This window comes from Podarcis raffonei, chromosome 5 (assembly GCF_027172205.1).
Source record: "Podarcis raffonei isolate rPodRaf1 chromosome 5, rPodRaf1.pri, whole genome shotgun sequence".
NCBI classification, from domain to species: domain Eukaryota; kingdom Metazoa; phylum Chordata; class Lepidosauria; order Squamata; family Lacertidae; genus Podarcis; species Podarcis raffonei.
This window is the reverse complement of record NC_070606.1, coordinates 56,605,945-56,632,240: the sequence shown is the minus strand read 5'-3', so window position 1 is coordinate 56,632,240 and position 26,296 is coordinate 56,605,945. Positions and strand designations below refer to the sequence as shown.

The following is a 26,296-nucleotide window of genomic DNA, read 5'->3' as shown; positions in this document are numbered from 1 at the left end:
GAATATTATTATTTTGTGGTTGCACTATATACGGCAAGAGTGCCCCTTGAGAAGGCACTAATGTATAACATTGAGGGATTATTGCAAAACAACCAGTATAGGGGAATGATGTGTAGACCGTCCAGTATGCATCCACCATTAACACGCTACTATTGCATCAATGACATGTTGCACAATGCACCTGCCAAAAAAAAAATCCACTAATCTGGAGCGGTCCCTAAACTACTCCCTACCCAGTAAAGCAGCAGATGCAGTATTTCATTTCATTTAAAATCTCTGTATATCCTAAATTAAAATGACAACTGGGATGTGACTTACTTCTGAAGAATTCCATGAGGTCCGCAGTGATATTGCCATAGGATGCAAACACTTTGCTGATGCCTGGAATGCCAGGAGGCCCTGGAGGCCCAGGTGGTCCTTGCACAGCGTAAGTCATCATGTCCTGCAGAAGCCCTCGGCCTGGGAAATTAGAACATAAATTTGAAATAGAGTATACAAAGGTTGACGTGACCAATTTCACTCCCTGGCTCTTCAAAATGCTTTGTGTCCAGCAGTGAAAATTCCATTCGATAAAGCAGAGGTAAGGGTAAAGGGACCCCTGACCATTAGGTCCAGTCATGGCCGACTCTGGGGTTGCGGCGCTCATCTCGCTTTATTGGCCAAGGGAGCCGGCGTACAGCTTCCAGGTCATGTGGCCAGCATGACTAAGCCGCTTCTGGCGAACCAGAGCAGCGCACGGAAACGCTGTTTACCTTCCTGCCGGAGTGGTACCTATTTATCTACTTGCACTTCAACGTCCTTTCGAACTGCTAGGTTGGCAGGAGCAGGGACCAAGCAACAGGAGCTCACCCCGTCGCAGGGATTCGAACCGACCTTCTGATTGACAAGTCCTAGGCTCTGGTTTAACCCACAGCGCCACCCGCATCCCTAAAGCAGAGGTAGGCAACCCCTAATTCTTATCAGTCCCAGTTAGCGTAGTCAATGAACAAAGATGATAGGAGTTGCAGTTCAGAACATCAGGAGGGCCACCGGTTCTACATCCTTACTACAAAGTCAGAACTCAAGGAAGCATCTCTTCCCACCCCCCGCCCTTTGAAGCTGTGGCATTTTCCTGTGCTACTTTTAAAGCATTCTTAACACTCCAGAAAAAGGCTCAGCCCATAGTTATATTTCAGCCTTCACCAACCTAGTACCCTCCAGATGTTTTGGCCTACAACTCACATTAGCCCTAGTGCTGGTGAAGGATTCTAATCTGAGTTAGGAAACTGATTTAATGTTTTGATCCTCTGGGGAAACTTTTTGAACCAATCCTGCTGAGCACATATATTATATGAAACTGTTTTGCTGTGATAATCCAAGATCGAGCAGTCAAGGAAGGAATCTGAGGGATTTCCCTCAGAGGTACATACAGCATGTTTCAGTTTAACATTTCTCGTGTGTGCACTTTAGGGTCATTTCAAAAAAGAATGTCAAGATTTCCCTTAGAATAGCTCATGGAATCTACACTGCATATATTCAAAGGAGTGGAACACAACTTACTTAATGGTCTAAGAATCACATGTCCCAAATTCATTCTCTCTCTCTCTCTCTCTCTCTCTCTCTCTCTCTCTCTCTCTCTCTCTCTTTCACACACACACAAACTGTAAACAGTCCACAGCACTTTGGATAGCATGGGGTAAAATATGGATATACTTACTTTGTATGTTTTCTGACACTCTGGCTGCCAACTCATTGTAATCCAGTGACCCAGCAAATGATCCACTATAGGATCCTCCTGCACCTGTAGATCTCATCTGTGATCCGCCTGCTCCAGTTGAACTACCGTAAGATCCACCTGCTCCAGCACCATAAGATCCACCTGCTCCAGCACCATAAGATCCACCTGCTCCAGCACCATAAGATCCATCTGCTCCAAGCGCTCCACCATAAGAACCATCAGCTCCAAGAGATCCACCATAAGAGCCATCAGCTCCAAGAGATCCACCGTATGATCCATCAGCTCCACGTGATCCACCATATGCTCCATTGCTTCCCAATGAGCTGCTGTATGATCCCCCTGTGGCAAGTGATGCATCATAGGATGTGGCAGAACTTACGGACCTGCCATATGACCCATCTGAATTTAGAGACCTTCTGTAAGATTCAGCCATCAAGCTGCCATCTCCTCCTATACCAGGTGGTCCTGGAGGCCCGGGGGGTCCTCTGATGATGCCACGAACATCGTCACCTACAAAGCACAGCAATGAGTGTTAATGGAGCTGCACCAGTTATAATGGAATGTTCTACAGGGGTGCTGAAGCCAGCAAAGAGTGCTCTGGGACGGCATCCCAGAGGGTCACACGATACATCAGATCTTCTTCAAGGGAGCTCTGATGTTGAATCCTTCTCCCATCTCCACAACTTCCACAAACCCAGCCCTATCAGTTTTGGAACTCTTGACATCCCAAAACCAAAATGTATTGGGACGGTTTGGGGGCATGCAGAGGGAGCACTGGAATCTGAAGGATCTAGTGCCTTCCCAATTCCACCCATTATTCCTAACAGGAGTGCTTCTCCACTGTCAATTCCACCCACAGGCAAGAACCTGATAGTATGTTAATGATATTGATGTAAATCTCTTTAAGTTTACTGAAGCCGGATGCAAATTTTAGTAAACTTGGAGCAGCATGGTGCCCCAAAGAGAACCTATTTCTGGAAAGCTTTTCATTAAAGCAAGAGGATGGTACCTGAGACTGAGTTGATGGTTAAAGGTTATGCCCTACCAGCTAAGGTGCTGTTTTTTAGCCCTTCTGGTTCCAGTAAAGGAAGCACAAATTAAAGAACAAGTCTCTTCCACAAATGAGACATGTCAAAGATGACCAAACAGAAATAAATCTTAGGATCCACCTTAAGACAAAACCATATTCAATACTTTTGATTTCTTGAGGGACTTTTCTGTCCAGGATAGCAGCTGTAGTAAGCATTTCTCAGCTGCTACAAAAGAGCTATGAGATCAGCCCTAGGCATAGTGCCAGGATGAGGCCCAGACTTGAAATTTCAAGAAGAGCAACAGCTGGTTATAGCAATCAAAATTGTGGAAGTGGTTTTGTGTGTGTGACTTACTAGTAAGGTACTTGATCAAGTCACTTCTGAACTGGTCAGTCCAAAGATCATCACCATAGGAAACAAGGCCACTTCCTGACAAGCCAGGTGGTCCTGGAGGGCCTGGCGGACCAGGTGGTCCAGGTGGTCCAGAAAGTGTGAAGTATCCCAAACCTTGGAAGAAGAAGAAACTGGGTTAATAATGTGCTTTTTAAGAAATTGCAAGCAGACCCTTTGCTTGAATTCTTTTTCCTATGTCATCCCCTCCCCATTCTAACAGCACAATCATATGCACTTAGCCACCATTATGTTTAAAAACAATTTCATTGGCATGTCAAGATGGCATGCTATTTTATACCTTTGTAATTTTTGATTCAGTTTTTTTGGGGGGGTGGCAGCAGGGTGGGGGTGGGGTGTTGACACCCTTTTACCCTGTTAGCAAGGAAGGTCAAAGTATCATATAGCTTTCATTTTAGGGAGCTACCAGCAGAATTTTAGATCAGCTGATTGACCAATCATACCATTTTGTCACTAGCATCCTTTGCTGGTGATGACTAACACACCCAGATCTTACGATATTGAGATTCACTGAATTGCTGCATATTGAATGTGGATCAAATTCTTTACTCTGTCCTAGAAAGCCCAACAACTCCCCACCCACCACAAGAAATCCCAGACTCCTAAAAGGTACCCAAGCGCAGAGTATGGCAAATCATATTTACTTTGTAAGTAGGTGGAGATGTCCTCTGCAGTGATGGAGGAAAGCGCACTGCCTGGTGGGCCTGGTGGCCCAGGTGGCCCTACAAAGCGATCAAATTCTGAGTCTGAAAGAAGGAAGAATGTGAATAAGTATCTGAGGCATGATTTACACACACACACACACCCATTCCCCCCGCTATGCAAGCAAATCCCCTCTGCCCCTACCCACATTGCCAGGACAGAATAGCTAAACAAAAGGCAGAAGGACTTTTCTGTCCTACTCTGTTAGCTTATATAACAGAGTGAGGATTAAGAATGGCAGAAACAGCTATGTCTTGAGGAATAATTAGGACTATGCACCTCACACTTGTAGTCTCTTTGCAAAAGAAATTATAAAGCACGTACTACTTTTGACAGTGATCTTACACGTTCTAAAATGTGTCCATAGGAACATAAGAAGCTGCCTTATACAGAGTCAGACCATTGGTCCATATAGCTCCGTATTATTAGTGATTAAATTTGTATATCACCCTTCATCAGAAGATCACAGGACACTTCACAACAGATAAAGATACAAAATGAGAACACAAAATACATAATAAAACACACACACCTTTAACCCACAAATACCTTTTAAAGACAATAGAATGTTCAATCAGCCAAAGGCCTGGTTATAGAGAAACATTTTTGCCTGATGCCTAAAGATACGTAATGAAGGCACCAGATGGGCCTCCTTGGGGAGAGTTTTCCACAAGCGTATTATCTACAAAGATGGACAGCAGCTCTCCTGGGTTCCAGGCAAGGGATATTCCCAGATCTATCAGGAGATGCTGGGGGTTGAACCTCAGACCTTTGGCATGTATAGCATGTCCTCTGCTACTGAGCTACTTCCTCCATTACGCAATTTCAGCTGAAGTAGGAATACAACCACTCAGTTTACTCTAGCAATCTACCTCCTGGGAATGAGGTGGAGCCACACCTTTGCTTCACTGAACTAAATGGATACCTAGATGTCTCCACTGCATTTCAACTCTTTTTAAAACCCAGAGATGAACACAGAGGGGTAAATCCAAGTTGGGTGTCTATGAACCATTGGTCATTGTAGGGAAGCCTAAAATCCAATAGTTGTGAGTCCATAAGATTTCCCAAGATGGCTTGATAGGATTGCAAGGCTTACTATAGTTCCAGTCACTACTGCAATTCATGATTGTGGTTCTGGCAAGATGCTCACATCCACACCGTACATTTAAATCACATAACTTGCCTCAATGAATCCTGGGAACTGCAGTTTACCAACAACATAGTACCCTTAACCCACTATGGTGTGGCTCTTAGTGTGTTGAAGCAGTAAATGTGCTAAATACTGGATTATTGAAAGCATCTCTGTAAGATTTATTTTCAAAGCACTCCTATAGTATGTAGTGTTTTGTAGAGAAATGTTAGGGGGGAAATAATATTACAGTGCTTCACATCCTAAATTCCTGAAAATGTTCTCTGGATCAACTCTTCAGTTTACTCTGAGAATTCTGTGAACTAACAGCCACCAAAAAATGGATTATTCAGTGTAAATGGAAATCAACAATAGTATATTCTTACTGACCACTACAGCATATCATCCAAACATAGTGGGACATGCCCTGATAGCCCTTGTAGCAAAAAGTGAGTACACATGAAGATATTGGGTGTGGCAAATGGGTAAAGAATAAGCATCCTATAACTATAGGCCCCACCTGTGTGTGGCATCCTAAGGGATTTCTATACCAAGGAGTGTGTAACCATACATACACAACATGTGGTTGCAAAATTTACAAAGGGGCCTGCAGCCAACAGGTAGTACCAAAAAGCCAATTTGCATCTCACAGTGCTGTTGGGGAAATCACTTAGTGCAACATAATAGATATGCATATGACATTACTTGTTATATAGCTGACAACCCGTCTTGTCAATTCATCATAGTCCAGGGACACAGATAAGCTGTCTCCTCCCAGTCCAGGGGGGCCAGGGGGTCCTGGGGGACCTTGGGGTCCAATGAAATACTGGCGAACATCCACTCCTAAGAAAATAAAAGAAAATTAGTCCTGCTTTTCTGGTTTGTCCAGAGATGGAACAAAATTGACGAGTCATGAAAGCATGGTGCTTACCAGACATATAGCTCACGACACGGCGGGCCAATTCAGTGTAGTCCAAGGATTCCTCACCAATGGCGGTAATCATTCCTGGTGGTCCTGGAGGACCAGGAGGTCCAACCAGATAGGATGCACTGTCACCTAGTGAAGCAGAAGGGCAGAGTACAATCATTATTGGAGTGGATGGATGTGGTGATTACATGGTTTTTGTGGTTCTCCTGCAGCTCCACCAGCATAACCCTACGAAATCACACACACTCTTGATTATTCTACATCACCCCTTGGCTGCTCCTACCATAGAATAATTTGTTATCTGCTCTCATACAAAGGTTTAAGTAGGGTACTTTGGGATCCAGAGTCCAAGCTTTTTAATATATTGGTCTGTATTATTTGTTTAGTGCTAAGGTTCTCTTAGTCCCTAGGGAGGAGCCATATACCTGGACCAGAGGTAGGAAACCCCTGCCTCTCCAGTTGTTGGACAACTTCCATGAACCCCTGCCTGTTAAGTACAATGGTTTAATTGACATTGAAATGAAAAGTACATATATGTATTCTGCTGAAGGTTTAACTGGAAAATTTCATTGGGGTATATTGAAACTTAAGTTTTGAATGGCAGGAGGCAGGAGGCATTCCAGCCCCCTTCTACCTGCAATCTGAAATGTCCACAATAAATCAGATATTAGATGATCGGAAGGCAAACAAGCTCCAGACTTTCCCCAAACCCCCAAAGGTGTCTGAACTGAGTGCTGTCAGATAGTGACATGATAGTATGACTATCATGTCAAAACAAACACAAAACAAAAAGGTTTGTGACTTACTTTGCAGGTAGTCAGCGATCATCAGCTGAATGTCTCGGGCCGAACTGATTCCACTGATTCCTAGGCCTGGAGGTCCAGGAGGACCTGGGGGACCTGGAAGACCCTGAGATGCTCTTGATCCAGCTGCAGAAGTACAAAAGTTGATTTGTTTTTATTACTATGGAAGCAAGGCACAGCCTAAAAAGACCATTGCACTTAAGTGCATTATACTGACACATAGGATGAAACAGCACATTACAAAGCAACTGTGTGTGTTTCACAAGCCTGCATTTGCCACATGACAGGAGAATGACAGGCCTCCTTAACCTGTCATGGCCCCAGACCAGGATTCCTCAGAGACAAAGTCCCTCAGCACCTCTGTGGCATGAGTGGGATTTTCAGCCCTGCTCTGTGAGCTGAATTGCCTTATTTTATTTGCCCAGGAAGAAGACACAATACATTTCAGAAAGCTTTAACACTAGGGATGGTTATGATGGTTTATACTAAATACAAAAGTGTACATTACGTATGCTGTCATCTTACCTCCTCCAGGGATGCCTGGAGCTCCTGGTACACCTGCATCACCTAACAGGAAAACAAAGAAAAACATGTGTTCATTGACTCCATTCAGCAAGCCTGTGGACTGCATGGGGCCACATTCCCATCAGGACAATTTTCTGGGGGCCACGTGCCAGTGGTGGGTGGGATCAGAGGCAAAAGTGGGCAAAGCAGTGACCACAAATACTACCTTTGTACAGTAGGCTAGTTTTTACACCCTTCCACCTATCCATCTGTCCTCAATACAAGAAACCAAAAGGCATTGTCTGAGTTCAAGGACACATTCCAACCACTCAAGGGGATGAAGTAGGGCTGGTAAAGGGCGTGGCATGGGGAGTGGCGGGTGGCCTGGAAAGAGTCCTGGGGGCCACACAGAAAAGCCTACAGGGTCACACTTGGCCTCTAAGCCTGAGGTTCCCCACTCCTGGCTTAGGAGAACTGTAATAATCTATTTTGCCCTGTGGGAAGAGGTAAGAAAAGCAGCAGAAGAGCTTTCTCAAGAGGGTCACCCACAATGATTTACATTACATCATAGCTGGGCACTTTTACAGCTAGGAGCAAGGCTCATCACAGTATGTCAAAAGGCAAAGATTTTGCCTCACACACAAAAAGTTCAAGATGCAAAAGGGTGCTCAGTGCTCTTCACAAACCTTTCTCTCCTTTGGGCCCAGGTGGTCCTGGTAATCCAGGTGGTCCTTGGATGGCAACTCCAGCACCTGCATACAGGAATCAGGGAGATGGTGATGAGAAATCTGGAGAGGGGGTGGTCTAGAGAACAGGGGCTTCACATGTGACATTGTACTGTTTAGAGCCTCCTTCATTACATGGTGCCCTCCAGATGTTCCGGCCTACCTACCATCCCTGATCATTGTGGCCCTGCTGGCTGGGGCTGACGGAATTGTAATCCAAAATGTATGGAAAGCACCAGGTTGGTGAAGGCTGATTGCCATGGACTGGTTGGATGCAGAGAAGTGGCGGGCGGGGGGGGGGGGGAGGCAGCAGCTGGGAAACCCCCAGGGAAGAAGGTTCAGAGCCAGGTGGTGGGATGACAATGAGTGGTCAGAGGGAGAAGAAGGAACAGACTAGGGGGAGGTGGTGTCAGAAGCTGAAGGGGAAACAGGGTTTAGTGATCAGAAAGAGGCTGTGGAAGAGGGCAGGTCAGACTCAGAGGCAGGAGAGGAAGGGGCTGATAAGAAAGAGAGTGCATTTAGACTCACCTGACACAGAGGCTCCTGGTAGACCTGGCTGACCTGGTTCACCTGTGAGAAAGATTGGAAACCACACAACCAGGTTATTACAGTGCATCAATAGCTCCTGGTTCCCATAAGGAAAATTTTAAAAAGAGTTATTCAATTATTGAGGGCTGAGTGAGCTGGCAATTAAGAAAGGCCCATTCGATATCTGGTGCTTAGTGATGGGGAACACTCAGGGTCTCTTGCCCTCACACCAGCAGAATAGACTAAGACCAGAACCACTGCTGGTGGATATGCCAGATTTTTTATTATTATTATTGTTAATGTTCAGGTCTGCACCCACTTAGCTCCAGCAACTTTGCAGCATTAACTGCTTCCGGACCATTCATTGGGTCAGGTTGCAGCAAAGGAAAAGTTGAGCCTTAGAGACCTGTTCTCTTCTGCTTTCCTGCTTTCATTCTACCTTCATAACCCTCTTAGCAAACTCAGTCTCCTATACAACTGCACCAGTCTGTAGAGTAAGGCTTCCACTCCCATCACCTCTAACCAGTGGCTATGGTGATTAGGGCTGAGTTGGCGCCGGAGTTCAACATCATCTAGAGCAAGAGTGAGGAACTTTTGTTATCCCAAGGGCCAGATTCTTATTGTTATGTACTGAGTTGAATAGGATCCAAACTGCAGCAGTCTGATTGGTCCTAGAACAATAGGATCCAAAATGCAGCAGTCAGATTGGTCCTAGAACAATAGGATTCAGAATGCAGCAGTCTGATTGGTCCTAGAACAATAGGATCCAAAATGCAGCAGTCTGATTGGTCCTAGAACAATAGGATTCAGTATGCAGCAGTCTGATTGGTCCTAGAACAATGCAGCAGTATGATTGGTTGGCAGGAACCACCCAATCATGCTCCAGATAGAAGTGAATCCACAACCTGATTGGCTTACAGTAGAATTCCAGAATTAGCCAATCATGTGCAGCCCATTGTGTAAATAATGTATATAAAGCAGATACTTTGAGGGGACTTTCATTCATTCCTCCTCACCACTATGAGCTGAATAAAGAGCATGAAATCACTTTGCGACTCTGAGTATATCAGTAAATTGCCAGCCCTCTGAGGGACAGGTGGGTGGGACCTAAAAGGATGAGGGCAAAGGACAGTGCTTTATCCTGAAGTAGCATATACCAAGGCAATCACATACTGAAGTCACATTTTAAGTCACAATTAATCACACACATGGTCTGAGACTTGTCAATTATTACAGAAGGAAGAGAGGGGGAAGTCTGGAAATCACACAGGCAGATCAGCTTGTGCTTTCACTGAACAAATTCTTCAGAAATGCTTTGGGGATTAAACCTGTGCATTAAAACTGTGTTTCACCAAAACAATAGAGCAGCTTTTAAAAATCCCTCAAAGGGAAGTTCTTAAATCGAACAAAAGCCCTTTTTACCTGGTATGCCACGAGGTCCTGGTGGGCCTTGAACAAAAGCGCCTGGGGAAAAAAGAGGGGAAAGTATTACACTGGACTCCCATTTCTTTTCATAATGCTTGGAGTTCTATCCTGCCTCTCTGTTCCCTCCATACCTACCGACTTCTAAAAATAGAGACAGCTTTAGGGCCTATTCACACAGTCACTGGACACGTGGCAGCCATGGATAAGGGACTCAAATAGAGTGCATGAAGGCATGTGCATGAAGCAATAGACTTTGACAGAGATATAAGGCTATCCACAGGCTAGAATGTAGCACATTGTGTAGGCATTTCCTGCTGCTACCTCATAACAAAGATGTTGCCTGATGAGGTCAGTTTTTTTCTATCTGACCTAATATTAAAGGACTGTTTATCAAACTTTCCAGGTTTTTAAATCTTTATATTCATTAAGGCACACTTTTGTTCATAGTCAACTCAGAAGTTATATCTTGCTAAGTCCATCTTGTACAGCAGTTTAACTACACAAAACGTGACCTCTTTAAGTAGCTGCTAATTTCTTACAAAGGTTTTATTCTAACAGAATACGAGGTATTGCAATGTTGATTTTTTTTTTTTAAGGCAGCAGCTCAGTTCTTGTTTTCCTTGCCACCTGCTAAAATAAACATGATTTCAGGGCACTCTATAGAGTGTGTATGTTGTCTTTCTCTCTTTGTGTCTATGAAATGCTTCAGTTCACTTTATATCACGCTGATCAGAAAACTGCTGGTTTTCTGCCAAGACTATCAAGGGGACAGATTAGAAGCCATCGGGAATATTTATATAAAAAAGTACATATAAACTGCAAAGTGGTTGTGTGTGAAATTCCCTTTTTAGTATAGGAAGACTTACAGCATGCTTATTTTTTCCTACTTAGCTTCCTCACCACCATTTTTTCACTTATATGCTAGTACAGAATAGACAGTCTATACCTGGAGGTCCTGGCGGTCCAGGGGGTCCTGGCGGTCCTTGCATCTCTGGTACCACTAGAAGAAAAAGGGAAACAGAAGTATTACACAACTGCTACTACCGCAGCATATTTTAGAAACAGAAAGAGGCTGCTTTTAATAATAATAATAAATGATCTCACGGGTTAAAATATTAAAGGAAACCAGACAGCAGTTGTATTTGAAAGGATGGCTAAATCATCTCATGTGTCTATAAATCAAAATGAAAGAGGCTCCATTGACTAGAACGTACACTTTGGGTTCTGTCTAACTAAGGTGCATTCAGAGTAGACCTGCTGAAATCAATAGACTTATCTTACCTTGAGCTGCATTGGTCTTTCTTCCCAAAATGAAAGGTGGTATATGGTATATACATTTAGAAGAAGAAGAAGAAGAAGAAGAAGAAGAAGAAGAAGAAGAAGAAGAAGAAGAAGTAGTAGTAGTAGTAGTAGTAATAACCCAAGTCCCTTGATTTCAAAGTGTCTACTCTGAGCATGACTTAGATTCAACCAACTGTCTTGAAAGTTGTTCATTTCCATACTGAAATCCACACCAACATTCACAAGTGACACAGCCAACACTAAAAAGTAATATCTTGTGACAATGCCCAAAGAAACATTCTATCCTGCTTGAAGTGTGAGGCATGGGGCAAAGATTAAGTGTAAAATAACTGTCTTTTTTTCTTTGTCTTTTAAGGAATAAAGTTGAGAATGAGGAAAGCTGAGAGGAAAGTGAAAATTTTGGCAGGGTAAATTGCAAGCAGAACAAAAAAAACCCCAATACAATAAATGAAAACTAGATGGGCTAAGTATCTGACTTGGTCTATATAGTAAAATGATATTTCAATTAACTCAGGACCCCCCCTGTCTCTAAAACAAACCAGCGACTCTAAATGACCACTCACCCTCTTATTTTATAGCAATAAGTAGGTTTGGGCTTAGTTTGACTTGGTTTTGAATAGGAGATAAAAGTTTATTGTTCCAAAGTAAAGATAATGGTCTGGTACATGTGTCACATTAAATTACAGTTAAAATAAACTTGGGGCTCATCCAAATTTATCTCATCTAGGCTATGCCTAGAATGCACAGGTCTAAGGGGTTTTCTGCTTGAGTGGTTTCCCCCTTGGCCTGCTTCTTTCCAAAAGAAAACCCACTCTTTGGCAATAGATTGGAACAAATGGCAATCCAAGGGAAACCTCAACTGCCATTTGCTCTGATTGAGTGCTAAAGAGAAGTTTTCCCAGGAAAAAGCAGTAAGACAAGAGGAAGTGTTGGTTAGCCCTTGGTTATACTGCTAAAATTGTGAGTACTCTCCCACAATTCACTCCTCTCCATTCCTGCTGCTGCCACCCTGCCAGAAAAGAAGCCATGGTCTGGCTTGTCATGTCATACAAACCCAGACTTATGGCTTGTTTGGGAGGGCAGAAACAAACCACAAGAACATTTGAAGGCATAAACAGTCTCTTAGAAAGTGCCAGTATTTTAAGAGTTGTCTTCACAAACAGAAGCGTAGAAGAGACAATTTTCTCTACCTTGAGCAGCTGAAGCACCAACTCCCGAACGGACAGTTTCCACAATGGTGGCTTCACCTGGGTCACCTTTCTCACCACGAGGACCTGCATCAGAACGTAAGAAATGACAGACTATTTAATTAAGCACAAATAAGCACACTGGCTGAAACCCAAGTTGTCAGGTTCTGGTTTCCACCTAATATGCATGTAGGCATTATGTTTTTTAGCTTAAACCTAATCTAGATAGGACCTTGAACTGGTCCTCAGTTTATGTGTCTTGCATGGCAATGATGATACTGCAGAGAGAGAGAAGGCCAGAAAAACCTGGGGATTCCTTAATGTGGACAAATGTGGAAAGACTGCAATGAAGTTTCAATTGGTGTGGGAAACCCATGGTCCTCTAGATGTGATTGGACTACAAATCCCATCCTCCCTGGTCATGCTTTTTGGGGCTGATGGAAGTTGGAGATCCAACAATGTCTGGAGGGCTGAAGGTTCCCCAACGCTTACTTAAATGAACAGGTCTGCCAAAAGCATTATGGCTGCTTGATGTGCTATAGGTCTCCTGCATGGAAAATGATTCCTTGTAGGAAACAGCATAACACCCACCCACATATATTGGTCATGTATACACACCAACATATACCAATAGTGTTATCATCACCTTGGCTTTACTGCCTTGCATGTAGGAGATCCGTAATTTGTATTACATGACAAAGTCCTTAGATAATCAATTTTCCTCACCACACAAACTAAACCAAAAATTCTGGAGGTAGTACCAAAAAAAAAGGGGGGGGGGAGAAAGTAAGAGATTGCACAAGACTTGTTTTTGGATTGTACTACTTGAGCTAATGTTGCTAATCTTCCAGTCTACTATACGCAGTGGAAAGGATCCTCTACAGTGGTACCTTGGGTTAAGTACTTAATTCGTTCCGGAGGTCCGTACTTAACCTGAAACTGTTCTTAACCTGAAGCACCACTTTAGCTAATGGGGCCTCCCACTGCCGGAGCACGATTTCTGTTCTCATCCTGAAGCAAAGTTCTTAACCCGAGGTACTATTTCTGGGTTAGTGGAATCTGTAACCTGAAAAGTATGTAACCTTCAGCATATTTAACCTGAGATACCACTGTACATGGCTTGTTGGTCATTGATACGCTGTGTCTGGAAATGTATCATTTGCCATCTACACTGCATTTATTTTCATTCATCCACCCCTTTCTCTGAAACTAACAGCAAATATTAAAACCGTAAAGCCCAGCAAACAGAAAAGAATGGAGGGGCAAAAAAAGGTAACAAAAACCCCCAACCATCTCTTTTTCCAGAGAGTCAATAAAACAATCATCAGCTCAGCAGGCCAAGCGCCTGTCAGAAAATAAAGATCTTCACAAAATAGTGAAAAAACATCAGCAAGTGGGTGAAGCAGACCTCTCTGGGCAGGGTGTTTCAAAGCTCAGACATGGCCCTGGAGAAGGCTCTCCCCCACATCTCCACCAAGCACACCACAGATGGCAGCAAGACAGAAATTAGCAGGAAAGCTTATGGAAGCTGGTTGTCGAACAAAAGCAAGTACATCCCTGCCCAAAGCGTTTACAGTGTGAAAGAAGGAAACACAGCTTGATAGACAAGTAATAAGGATGGGAGGAAGTAGCAACATGTGTAGGGGGGGGACAAGGCTAGGCTGGTGCAGAAAGACTATGGAGAAAAGACTATGGAGAAACTTTCAGAAGAGGCTGAAAGAAGATGAGCTAAAGTGGAGCACAGGGAAAAACACATCATAAGGGGCGGTGACAGGGACAGGAAAACAAAGGTGCACTGAATGTAATACCTTGAGATCCAGGGAGTCCAGCTGGGCCAATAGGACCTTACGGGGAAAGAGGGGGAAAGTTAGATCACCTTAGTAGATAAAGCAACCTTAGTGGATGAAGCTCCTCTTGAGAAATGGAGCAGAAACTTACAAATAATATAACTGCCTGAAAGGCTGAGTTAAAATTTCAACAGATTTTGATAGCCATTGGCATGGTACACAACTGTCAAGTGAAACAAATGATTTATCCCATTGTCCTATTCTCTTTGTACTTCCCACCAAAACACCCTTTACTTTTGGAATGCACTATGTGAGCATTCTCTGTTTCATTGAGTAGAGAAAACAGAAGGTACTTAAATGAAAAGGTCCTGGTAGGCAATTCCAGCTACAGCTGGTATGCTAGTTTGAGAAAGAAAGGAGTGTACTCTTCTCTAGAAAGGGATAGATTTCAGTTGGTGGATAAGTTTGGGGATCACTTCACACAAATGTGGATGCTATCATGTGAAAATTGTTGTATTCCAATTCAATGTGTTTTTGAAGCTACAGCACAAGAAATAGCACTAAACAGTGGCAAACCCAACCAACCAAGGCAAAAAGAATGCTAATACATAATAGTATTTGTGTGTGTGTGTGTGTGTGTGTGTGTGTGTGTTTCCTCTACACGAGGGTCTCAAGCTATAAGCATCAGCCCAAAATCAGTCCCATCATCAGCTTTTCAACAGAACATTGGCCAGATAATGAGAGACAAGTAGGGAGCAAGTCTTTGCAGACAGCTGTAAAGGTCCATATTGAGAGCAATTACTGAAATGAAAGCAGAAAGATCTGTAAATTTCAGTTCTTTCTGTTTTTCATTTTTCTATTCAAAATTTTGTTCTCAACATTTCTGCAGCAGTTTGAGAATTTTCTTTTAAAAAATCCTCATAATTCTTCAGCAGTTTAGTGCAGATTTCTCCTAATAAACAAATTTGCCGTTTTGACTAACATAAACATTTTTGCAAGCAATTTATCCTCATATAACATGTTTTATGTTAGGTATTTTTGATAGTTATGCAAACCTTTTTAAAATATATGCATTTTGTGAACATTAGGTGGTTGAAAACTGCATCACAAAATTGAAAATTTCAAAGGATGGCTATGTTTCGGTTCTCATATTGTTTGGGAAAGCGTGTATTTGAAAATTCAGCTTTAAATGTGAACCGAACAGATTTCTCCTTCATCCCTACATATGGAGAAATATTAGGAATAAAGCAAATAAAAAGGGCAAGGAATTTAAAAAGGTTCTCACCTGGAACACCTGGTGGGCCTTGAGGACCAACAGCCCCTGGTGGACCTGGAGGTCCTGGGACAGAAATAGTTGATGCACCATCTGAAACAGCAAAAAGTTCCATAAATCACTTTGTGAGGAAAGATTATGGCACCATGGCAGTATGACAATTACCAGGCATTGGACTTTTCCTGCTACAGCAGTGATACATACCTGAAGTAGTAACCCGGCCTGGTGCGCCTGGTTCACCTGAGGAAACAGGAAAGGAAAGGGAAAGATGTTACCAGGGCTTCAATGATAACAAGTTTATGACCCATGATATATCTGTGCCATTAAATACTTTGCCAAATGATGATTATTATAGTAAGATTGGGAATTGCTGGTATAAGGGCACAAAAGTGGCTCTAATGGCAATTGCCCCAAATGATTGTCAGAATTAAGTGTATCAGAAAAGATAGGGCTGCCTTATGTCCAAAATTTCCCAGATATGGCCAGGATTTGCCCTTCGGAAATAGCATCCTGGCGGAATTTCCAAAAATTGTTTAAAATGTCTGGGAAAACTTGGGTGCATTGTTGATGTTTCGCTCAACAACTTTTGTGTTTTTGTGTCCGGATTTTCACTTTTTGAAATATGCAACCCTAGAAAAGGCCCTGTGAGCAATCAGTAGTACCCCATATTTCTCATAATCCCTATCCAATGCCAGAGATTATGAGACTTTTGTAGCTGACAGCAGAGAGTAGGGGCAATTATTTGCTTCTACTCCTCACCTTTTCCTGGTTCATATATTCAAGCTGCATAAACTTGCAATAGTAGTATGATGAGAAAGGGCATGAGTCCCTCTTTTGGGCAGGTAATAGAGGCCTCCATATTAACACCAGAACACCTAAGGTCCTGAACAGAATGATTTTCCACCTGCTTTTGTTTTGAGGAACAGGGAATCGCACAAACAGGAGCCTCTGCATGATTAAGACAGGAAGTCACAGAGGGCAGAGTCCAGTGTGCAGGCTAACTGTGCAGCAGACAATCTGAGGGACTAAATAGCCTGGCTATTGCCCTGGTCTGAATGTAGGAACAAGAGCATTTTCTACTGAAAACATGCACATCCAATATTCATCTCTACTCACCTTTAGCTCCTGGTCGGCCTGGATTGCCTGTGAGTCCTGCAGAGAGTTAAAAATGAAAATTCAGTATACAAAATACCATACATCACAGTGTGTGAGAGAATGCTATACTGGACCATAAAGAATCGTGTATTCAAAGTTCCTTCATTGCAAGGCATATCTCTCTCCCACATACCCTTCCCAGATATTGCAAAAGGCAGCCTGCTTTTGTTTCATTTTCATTTGTTTTCAAAGGACGCAGATTCTTTCATAAACATGCAAACACCTTTCTGTCCATCCATATCAGTCCCCCAGTACTTGGAGTGCAATCTATACCCCCATTCTCAGATATTTTGAATGGATCATTTGGAATGCACCACTTGGTAGATGTAACCACAGGACACCACAATTCAATAAGGATATTGACAAGCTGTAATGTGTGCAGAAGAGGGTGACCAAGATGATAAAGGGTCTGAAAACCAAACCTTATGAGGAACGGCTGAGGGGATTGGGTATGTTTAGGAGAATGAGAGGAGATATGATAGCCATTTTCAAATATTGAAAGGCCTGTCATATGGAGGCTGGAGCAAGCTTGTTTTCTCCTGCTCCACAGGCTAGGACCCAAACCATTTGGATCAAGTTACAAGAAAGAAGATTCTGACTAAACATCAGGAAGAACTTTCTAACAGGAAGAGCTGTTCCACAGTGGAACACAGTCCTACTATCTTTCCTTGGAGGTTTTTAAGCAGAGGTTGGATGGCTATGTCACATATAAATCTAGTTGAGATTCCTGCATTGCAGTATGTTGGACTAGATGATCCTCAGGATCCCTTCCAACTCTGCAATTCTATGAGATGCAGTTGCTTGCTTGCATGTTAATGCCATTTATATTCTGCTTTTAGGGCATAGCCCTCACAAGGCAATGTACAACTAAAGAAGATCCAGTTAAGATAACATGCAACAGGTAACCTCTAATTATGAGGTAATCCCAGAATTACCAGGCTCACCACTTATCTAAATTTCCATAGCTAGGTATGACAGGAGACCAGTTCTCCATGTGGTTACATCTGCCACACTGTAAATGACAACTGTGCATTAAGCAGTTATTGTTTCCCACTAAAATGAACCTTCCTTATCTGCTGCACAAAATTCAGCATTTTTCAGTGTTTAGTAGGTACTTAATGCTTATCTCTTTCCATACACAGTGTATTTACCTGGTGGTCCTTGAAGTCCTGTGAGACCTAGGAAAACAATAGCAAACATTTGAAGAGGTTCAGAATTTACAACCATGGTCTTTAGTTTCAGCAAGTAAGAACCTGGCCTTTTCAGCTGATTCAACAGCATCCCAAATGGAAGCCACTGCTGCCTTGTCCTTTTCAGTACATCTATGACCAGCCCTTGCCTTTTTTGCACCTACTTGCTTAACTCTTCCTTCATGTGTTTGTCATTTTTAGCCTCAGTATCTGCAATGTCCTCCCTTTTGGCCTCCTTTTTCATTTTGCTGATATAGAAGTTCTTTACACACACACCCCTCTTTTCTGCCACCATAATGGTACAGTTCCCTTTCCTAAGTCTCTATGCTGAATATGAACCAGCTTGCAAAGAGTCTCCTCAGTGAATGATGACTTTGGGCAAAATGAATATACGAATGAAATAAGATTATCCTCCTATCCCAAAACTACCTCCAGGATTTTCACTTTCCTTCATGGGAACCAAGCTACTTGCTTTCCCCTTCTCAATCTTTCTTGCCTCCCTGCTCCTCTTCCTATGGGGAGCCTGATGTTCCTTCAAGGCTAAGGCTACGGTAAGTCCTGGTGTTCCACCTCTCCTCCTCAGTTTGAAGAGAACATTTCAGTGGCAAAGGGCACTCTCCACAAGAAAACAAGAACACCTGCCAGGGGCTGTTCATTTGCTAAACAACCAATAAACGTGTTTGGTTTGACTTTTATTACCTGGTTGCCCTGCATCTCCAGGAGGTCCTGGTGGGCCTCGTGGGCCTGGCAATCCCATAAGACCTTGCTCTCCTAGGAAATAATGAAGATGTTTGGAGAATTAGTATTTTCATTTTATGCAACAGCAATGTTCACTGAAATTCAGAGCTACTCAGACCAATGGAACTGTACTATTATTTCATTTGTTTACTTATTTTATTTCTGAATTGCTTGCTATGAAACATTAAGAAGTGATACACTGATAAAAACAAAACTATAACCAACCAAATGTGCAATGCTATATTCGAGATCTGCAAGCTAAGCGCCATGGGATTTGGTAGAAGATCTTGCTATGCAAGATACACCACCGTCATAAAAATTATGGTGGTAGAACATTGTAAATCCATGTCCAGACCCATTTGGTGTTATTTTTTTCATGTTTTTCTCTATCATGAAAAGAAACAGAAAGCAATCATCTACCTCTGGAGCCTTGCCGTCCATCTGGTCCTGGCGGACCTATACAAACAAAAGAGTTGGTTAATTATATACAGTATATCATAGAATCATATGTATTTGTTACTTAACACAAAGCCATACAGAGGAAGATAGCTAATTGTTTAAAGTTCAATTACATTTGGCTGAAGGTATATTTGTATAATGTACATCATATGCTAGTAGCTGCATTCCTTGCATTGTTCAGGAATTCTATGAAATCCAAAAATCAATGCCATTTTTAAAGTTTCAGCCTACCACCTTGATTCAAAATGGCATCCAATTATATCCAAACATAGATGAAAACCTGCTCCTTGATCTCAGGAATGATCATGCAAAAGTTCACTATAATATCTTAAGAAGTGTTCACCCGCATAATGAACAGATGCACAACTTTCAAAAATACATAGTACATAAGTGCTGGTGCACAGTGCTTAAAAGTGCCCATGGCACTCAGCCCAAATTTCTGCTGCTGCTTCACTGTGAATAAACCAAGCCAGAACCCCACAAGTGGTAGCCACAGTTGGTTCTTGAATTACTATTTAGGATTTGTTTGAGGAAAACAAACCACAAACCTGGATTCAGACTGCATGACAAACTAGACTCTGGCTTGTTTCAATCCAATGCAGCAGCAGCAGCAGCAGCAGCAGCAGCAGCAGCAAGAGCAGGGGAGCAGCACCAAGATAACTTTTGAACAGCATACAACAGCACACTGCTCATTCAAATAAACCATGGTTTACTGTGGCATGTGAACTGGGCCAATATAATCTTATCAATGATCAAGTGTACAGAAGACCGGAATACATTTTCATATCCATGCTAGCCTTCACTAAGTGACACAAAGAGATCATTCACACATGACTTAAAACATGCACATATGCCAGTCACACCTCTTGCATCCCCCAACAGCGAGGAACATAGAATCACGGAATTGTAGAGTTGAAAGGGACCCTACACTGAACTGTATTAAAAAAATGCTTTCTGTCTTTTGAAGGCAGCTAAATTTCAGTCCCTCAGATTGACTTTTATTCTGAATCTTATGATCCAAGAGTCCTAGAGACAGTGGTTTGAAGTAGATTATCTTCCAGAAAGGTCAATATTATATATTTTCACTCACCTACTGATCCTTTAGCTCCTGCTTCACCTGGAGGCCCAGGTAGTCCTCGGGAACCTGGTTCACCTGCAAATCAAACAGGAATGGCTTAGAATGATGTGCACAGTTCTGCTTTAATGGGTTGCTGCTGGTATAAGAACCAAAGAGGTGAACTACGTAACCGTCTTCAATATCAGATTAAAATACAACATGCAATTCTTGCAGGTGCTTCTCTTGAGATCACATCAGAGCATCAAGACCTGGGTGAGAGCCAGTGGCCAAGTCTTAGTTCCTGTCATAAGCTCCCAGTCTGAACTGCTTCATCGTTGATGCTCCCAGAAAAAACCTTCCTGATCTTTCAGGTTTTCTACCTTTTGAATGGAGGGAGCCCATGGTTCTCCTTAGAACTAGGGAAAAGCCCCTCATTTCCTGCTTGTCCTCAAGGATGACAACCTTCCAGGCACACCTCTTAGTCATAATGGGCAAGCATGGATGTTCATGTGTTGTCCTTTCAAAATCCTTGATAATTTACTACATACCTGTAAGACCACGGGGTCCTTTTTCCCCTTGATCTCCTAAAAGGAAAACACAAAAAGGAAAGTTGATATTATGCAATTAATTCACACTGAAACTTCCCCATCAAAGCAAAAAAAAAACATATTAATGGCAAACATATAAGGAACACCCCAGTGACTGGGGAAATAGGAGTCTGATAGCTATTGAGGAATCACATATTATTATCCAGCATACCTTTGGTTCCAGGTGCTCCTGGGGTTCCTCTTTCACCTAAAAACACACAAACATAATGGAATTGGGGCAAAAACATTGGAGAGTAAAATCATCCATCCATATTTGAATGAAAGGAACAGATAAGGTAGGGCATTTGTTAAACACCTAAGGGAGGATTCTACACGCCCCAAATATCTTTAAATGCTAAATGTAATCTGGATTAGACTGCCTTGTTTTTATTCATTTTATGAAATCCACTCTGAGAGCTTTTTTGGGTAAAGAGAGGGGTAAATAAATAAATGATATCCAAAGGCCTTTTCCCAACACATGTCAATTCACTAGCAAATAAAAAAATACTAGCAATTTTGAACATGGCACTCTCTCTTTCTCTTCTTTATTTTTCCATGAACGCATGCATGCACCCACTTTTTAAAACTGTTACCCTCACCATTTAAATTATTTATATTCTTCATTTTATTAGTTAATTTCAGTGAAGAGGTGCTCCCATGTCCTCCTTGGGATAGGGATTCAACTATCTGCTATAGGCACTCAATAGATAGTGGCAGAAAAGAACCATATATTATTTTCTCTCCTATAATTTGAAACAGATAAGTTGGGCTCTGGGCGCTGATTCATACCTTTACCACCTGGGAGACCAGCTTCACCTCTAAATCCTTGAAGCCCAGGAGGACCTAAAAAGAAAAGTAAAATCAATAAGGGTCAAGCACATAATATATAAAGTTTCTGAAAAGCAGAAAATTGAGTGGATGACATATTTTATTTGTAGCTCTCTCTTTTCTTTTCTTTTCTTTTCTTTTCTTTTCTTTTCTTTTCTTTTCTTTTCTTTTGTATAGTTTTACTACTTTTGAGCCAGGAGAAGCAATATACCAGATGCTGCCAGTCACAGTACCTGGGTTTACTATATTTTACAAGTACATAATGAGAACATGGTACTTACCAGGAGGACCATGGGGACCTGGTGAACCCATCATACCTAGAAAAGGAAACATTGCAACTGCTCAGGATTATGTGATTTAAAGATGAACAAACAATACATCTGCAATCTCATGCACGCAACTTTTTGTAGCACCAAGACAACATGGTTGGCATAAAAAATGCCGGCCTGTATTTCCCCCCATTTAATCTGGATTTACCATTTATAGGTAAAGAAACCAGTTGCCAACAGCATGTTTGCAATATCTGAACAACCTGTTTGCAATATTAGATGCATCTAGAAGTACCCTTAGCCTACACTACAGTCTAGGTTAAAAATAGATTTCTTTTAAAAACACATCAATGACCATACAGAGAATTTGTCTATGTAAATACAACAACAGAGGATAACTAAGAACTACTCCATTGTATTCTAAAATATACATCCAGTTTATTCTGAATAGCCTCAAATATTTCCTTCGTCACAATAAAGCCAAGGGGTAAAAAAGCGAAGTCCTATTAATGCGTTCAGCCTCACTGTTGCAACTCATGTTTCCTTCATAGATAACTGTTGAGCTTTTTTATTTGTGTGTTTTTTATTTGTTGTTTTTCCTTGCTAGGGACTAAATTTACCTTTGAGACCAACAGAACCTGGAGCACCGGGGGGACCTTGAGGTCCTGGTTCGCCAGGAGTACCTGCAGAGTAAAATGTGAGAGATATCCATTAAGTAACCTACTGAAACCTAATTCTTTCTGTCATGTTTCTCCTTGGTTTCATGGCCCTGAACCATGAAGACCAACTACACAGCACTGATGTTTGTTATTATGTTCAGCCTTAGCAGGAAGATGCTTCTCTTCCTGACCCTGTTGATGCCAATGTGGTTGGTGGGGTTGGTTACATAGTCTATGAGATAGGCAGGTGACCCCATTCAGAATATAAGGTTACAGTTAGGTAGCGTTTGGGGGACAGCAGCTGAGTAGTATTTTCCAAGCCTCTCTTTCGTCACCTCACCCCTCAACACCATGAGCAGAGAGACACATTCAGTAGGAACCAGAGTTCTATGGACACAGATAAGGTATTGTTTTCCCTGCCACAAAACAAACTCCCATTGTAGTTTCATTGTATCCCATTATTCATATGAATGACTAAGGGCTGGTAGTCCCATTTACTTGGCATCTGAGGGGCATGCAGTTGTGATCCCCAGCCCTGTTTGTATCGCTGATTAATGAGTAATTAAAGTACAACAGACAGTACATTACTGGGAAACAAACTCATCTCTCAGCCCAACCTTTCTTACATTTATGTCATTCGGAAAAATACCAGACTGTTGCTGCCTTTTCCACAACAGTATTGCTGCCATTTTATGCAACTGTTGAAACTATCCAAGCATAGCTTATGTCACAGTTATTGTCATACCCATGCACAATATTAAGGCAGTGTTTTTCAAACTATGGGGTTCCTAGGAATTTTATCTGGGTAAGTTCCCCTGAAAGGCAACTTGACCATTACTACTGAACTTCCCCAGCAATATATAGTAGACACAGGGGTGTCAAGTGTGTTTTGGGGTTGGTGTGGGGCAACAGAGCTCCAAAAGTCCTAGTCATTGTCAAATATCACATCCTTTACAATGCACAGGATTTCCTGTCAGACATTCTTTGGTAGACAAGCTGAAGTAGCAAGTGTAGCTTGAAAGTAGAAGTTTGAAAGCCACTGTCATAAGAAAAAACATCTATTAAGAGGGCCTCCCTTCCCACAATAATTTTGTAATATTCATAGAAGTGATCAACAATGGTAGGTGGGAAAGCAAGACACAAAAGTATTGTTTACCTCTGTCACCTTTCTGTCCAAATCCAGGTGCACCAGGCTCTCCACGAGGTCCAGGAGGTCCCTCTCGCCCTCTTTGTCCCATGGGACCCTCCATGCCGGTTTCACCTGAGGAGAACCAGTACCTTGGAATCCAGGTCCCAACATATGCCACATTCTACTCAGTTGAGCTAAAAAATTCCCCTGTGTCAGTAGCAGCTGCACGCTGCCCCATGTGCTGAGCCATTTCTCTGCAGCTTCTCAGGAAAATATCAGGAACTGCTGGATGCTACCTAATAAGGCAAGCAGTGTCACTGACTTCTCGGGAAAGAACCTTCCAGACTGACTTGGCCATTGGCTCCTCCTGGGCTGGATGTATAAGAGGGCTTCCTGTCACAGTTGAAGCTTTGCTTGAGCAACAAGGTCTACCTGACATCTAGCGTTTCTGGCTTGCTCTCTGACTCAAATTGCTCATTATTCTTTTATCTGCTTACCCATGCTGCCTTTCTGTCCTTTTGGCCCTTCACGCCCAGGGATGCCAGGAATACCTGTTAAAACGACATTATTTTTCTTTTTAGAAAACGAAACAAATGATATTAAAAAGAGCTATGCACTGCTACTTTGTGACATGCAGGGAAATGTGGAGAAGCTGAAATGAAATCAGCATTAATATCTGAATTCAAGTTTTGATTGTTGCTTCAAATTTAACATTTTCAATGAACTGTGGCAATAACCAGAAGAGTTGGTCTGAAACAGCATCAGTTTAAGGGCAAGTTTAAAAAAATAAGAATGTGGGGATCAAACACTGAGTTCTACTATGGCAAACCACTCCCAGATTTGATTTAAAATGAAGTCTAGTATCATATATTAAATTTTCAGTATTTGAGTTCTACAGTTCTGCCTACTCCCCTGCAGAGACCAATCTGTCCTTAGTGAAGGAATCTGTCAGTAATCGCTCTTTTTTTCCATCTCGTCTTCCAATGAGTATCATCTAATACAAAGGCAATCTAAGTGCCTTACTGCAAATTGCTGCAAGTCAACTTGAAGGTACCTCTCATTGTGCTTGTGATGTTCAGACTTGACAAAACAGATCAAGTTGCAGCAACTGATCACAGTGGGAAGCAGAGAAAATGAACAAAGTGTTCTGTGGTAACAGCTGCTATTCTCCTCCCCACTAATTTTAAGCACCCTACCTGCAAAATCCAAATTTCTCTTCTCTTTTTCAGTGCACTTATATATAACTAGCACTCCAATAATATAAGAATTTATGAACTCTTTACATCTCAGATAGTACCACAATTGTTAGGCAGGTGTGCGCAATACTAATCTCTTCCTTAACAACAATTGTTGCTTAATGTCAGACACTAAACAATTCAGCATTTAGACTATTGATTCCCGCCCCCATTTCACATAATGATGGCATAATTAGAGCACCTGTACAGGTTTATTGTCCTGATTCCTAGTGGCCATGGAAGCTCCATTGCACACACATGCTCACACACAAAGAAAAGTTACTCCAAATAAGTTGTCATAGCACATAGGAACTGAGAATCGTAAACTCACCTGGGGTGCCCATATCGCCTAAGACAGAACAAAAGGGACAGAAATGCATCAGTTGTCGGATCAAAATAAGGCTTTGCTCATTTTATCAACCTCTCTCTAATTACTGTCACACATGGGGGTAGTTCTGGGAGATCATAAAAGGCAGTGTCAAAGCCATCTCTAGGTCAATCAGCTCTTCAGCTCAGCTGAACCAGTTTACTCCTTACACCTTTCTCTGTATTTCTTTGGAATAATTTTTTCCTGTGAATTCTCTAAATTTTAAACAAATTGGCTTGTGTCTAATGCTGCCATTCATCTCATGCAGCAGACTTCCCCTAGCGCAACAAAACTTTCCCATTCTCCCCTCTCCCCTGCAGCCCCTTAAAAATGAGCACCCTCAAAATCTGCTCGAGGTTGGGGGATTCTCTGGAGTAGATTTTGTGAGGAGCACAGGGAGAGGAAGGGAAGGGGACGTCCCATTGCACAAGTAGAACATGGCTTATGTAGTGTTGTATGCAATCCATTTAAACCAGTTTGAAACTGGCTTGAAAGTGGTTTATCTATCATGGCTTCCCATGGAGAATCACAAGAAAGGTAGTACTTCAACTTTCTCATAGAACCCCATTCTGGGTTGAGAATCATAATTATCGGGGGAGGCGAAACCCATCCTAAACACTTGTTAATTTCTATGACACGCATTACTGAAACTAAGAGAGATCCCTAATACAGTACATATCAAAACAGAGATGCAGCACACGGGTACCTTTCTGTCCTGGTTCTCCTTGGAAATAACCTGCAAAGGAAACAAAATGCTAGTCATATTTCTGTTGTGCAAATGACCCAAAACTACTTCTGGCTTAATATAATGACAGAAAGGCAGTGCAATTAAGTGGAATGTATGTGCAGTTAGGAAACCAGATGCATTTTGTCCTGGAACCCTTTCAGTTGGCTATGGATCTTCTTTAGACTACTTGCCCATTATCACAAAATTAGGCCGCATAGTGTCATCCAGTTTGAAATCTCTTAGAATGTTTAGAGCCAGGGAGTAAACATGGCATCCTGGAGCCAATGGAAGCCTAATTTGCTCCTAATTTTCCCAGTATCATGTCGCTTGATGCAGCAGCTTTCTCAAATATAAGGATCCTCAGTACTGGAGGAAAGGAATGAATGCTCCACCCTCTGGACATCTGGGTATGGCATTATTTCAGATAACCTCTGGAATTGCACT

General features: G+C 42.2%; 1 protein-coding gene across 3 annotated transcripts in view; it reads right to left on the bottom strand.

Annotated features, from left to right (window-relative positions):
• COL17A1 (collagen type XVII alpha 1 chain) overlaps nucleotides 1-26,296 on the bottom strand; it is a 58,918-nt gene that overhangs the window by 5,840 nt on the left and 26,782 nt on the right. For 2 of the 3 annotated variants that reach the window (XM_053389279.1, XM_053389282.1), the window contains 30 exons: nucleotides 25,832-25,861; nucleotides 25,090-25,107; nucleotides 24,021-24,074; nucleotides 23,551-23,655; nucleotides 22,356-22,418; nucleotides 21,748-21,783; nucleotides 21,428-21,481; nucleotides 20,811-20,846; nucleotides 20,600-20,635; nucleotides 20,085-20,147; nucleotides 18,956-18,991; nucleotides 18,497-18,568; nucleotides 17,759-17,785; nucleotides 16,569-16,604; nucleotides 15,657-15,692; nucleotides 15,465-15,545; nucleotides 14,201-14,236; nucleotides 12,396-12,479; nucleotides 10,850-10,903; nucleotides 9,901-9,942; nucleotides 8,479-8,520; nucleotides 7,912-7,977; nucleotides 7,247-7,288; nucleotides 6,725-6,847; nucleotides 5,922-6,047; nucleotides 5,696-5,833; nucleotides 3,804-3,905; nucleotides 3,103-3,255; nucleotides 1,697-2,227; nucleotides 319-459 (listed from right to left, as the gene is read on the bottom strand). In XM_053389279.1, the coding sequence (XP_053245254.1) occupies nucleotides 319-459; nucleotides 1,697-2,227; nucleotides 3,103-3,255; nucleotides 3,804-3,905; nucleotides 5,696-5,833; nucleotides 5,922-6,047; nucleotides 6,725-6,847; nucleotides 7,247-7,288; nucleotides 7,912-7,977; nucleotides 8,479-8,520; nucleotides 9,901-9,942; nucleotides 10,850-10,903; nucleotides 12,396-12,479; nucleotides 14,201-14,236; nucleotides 15,465-15,545; nucleotides 15,657-15,692; nucleotides 16,569-16,604; nucleotides 17,759-17,785; nucleotides 18,497-18,568; nucleotides 18,956-18,991; nucleotides 20,085-20,147; nucleotides 20,600-20,635; nucleotides 20,811-20,846; nucleotides 21,428-21,481; nucleotides 21,748-21,783; nucleotides 22,356-22,418; nucleotides 23,551-23,655; nucleotides 24,021-24,074; nucleotides 25,090-25,107; nucleotides 25,832-25,861 (2,463 nt within the window). The remainder of the gene's footprint in view (nucleotides 1-318; nucleotides 460-1,696; nucleotides 2,228-3,102; nucleotides 3,256-3,803; nucleotides 3,906-5,695; nucleotides 5,834-5,921; nucleotides 6,048-6,724; nucleotides 6,848-7,246; nucleotides 7,289-7,911; nucleotides 7,978-8,478; nucleotides 8,521-9,900; nucleotides 9,943-10,849; nucleotides 10,904-12,395; nucleotides 12,480-14,200; nucleotides 14,237-15,464; nucleotides 15,546-15,656; nucleotides 15,693-16,568; nucleotides 16,605-17,758; nucleotides 17,786-18,496; nucleotides 18,569-18,955; nucleotides 18,992-20,084; nucleotides 20,148-20,599; nucleotides 20,636-20,810; nucleotides 20,847-21,427; nucleotides 21,482-21,747; nucleotides 21,784-22,355; nucleotides 22,419-23,550; nucleotides 23,656-24,020; nucleotides 24,075-25,089; nucleotides 25,108-25,831; nucleotides 25,862-26,296) is intronic. The other variant, XM_053389280.1, reaches the window with a different exon arrangement.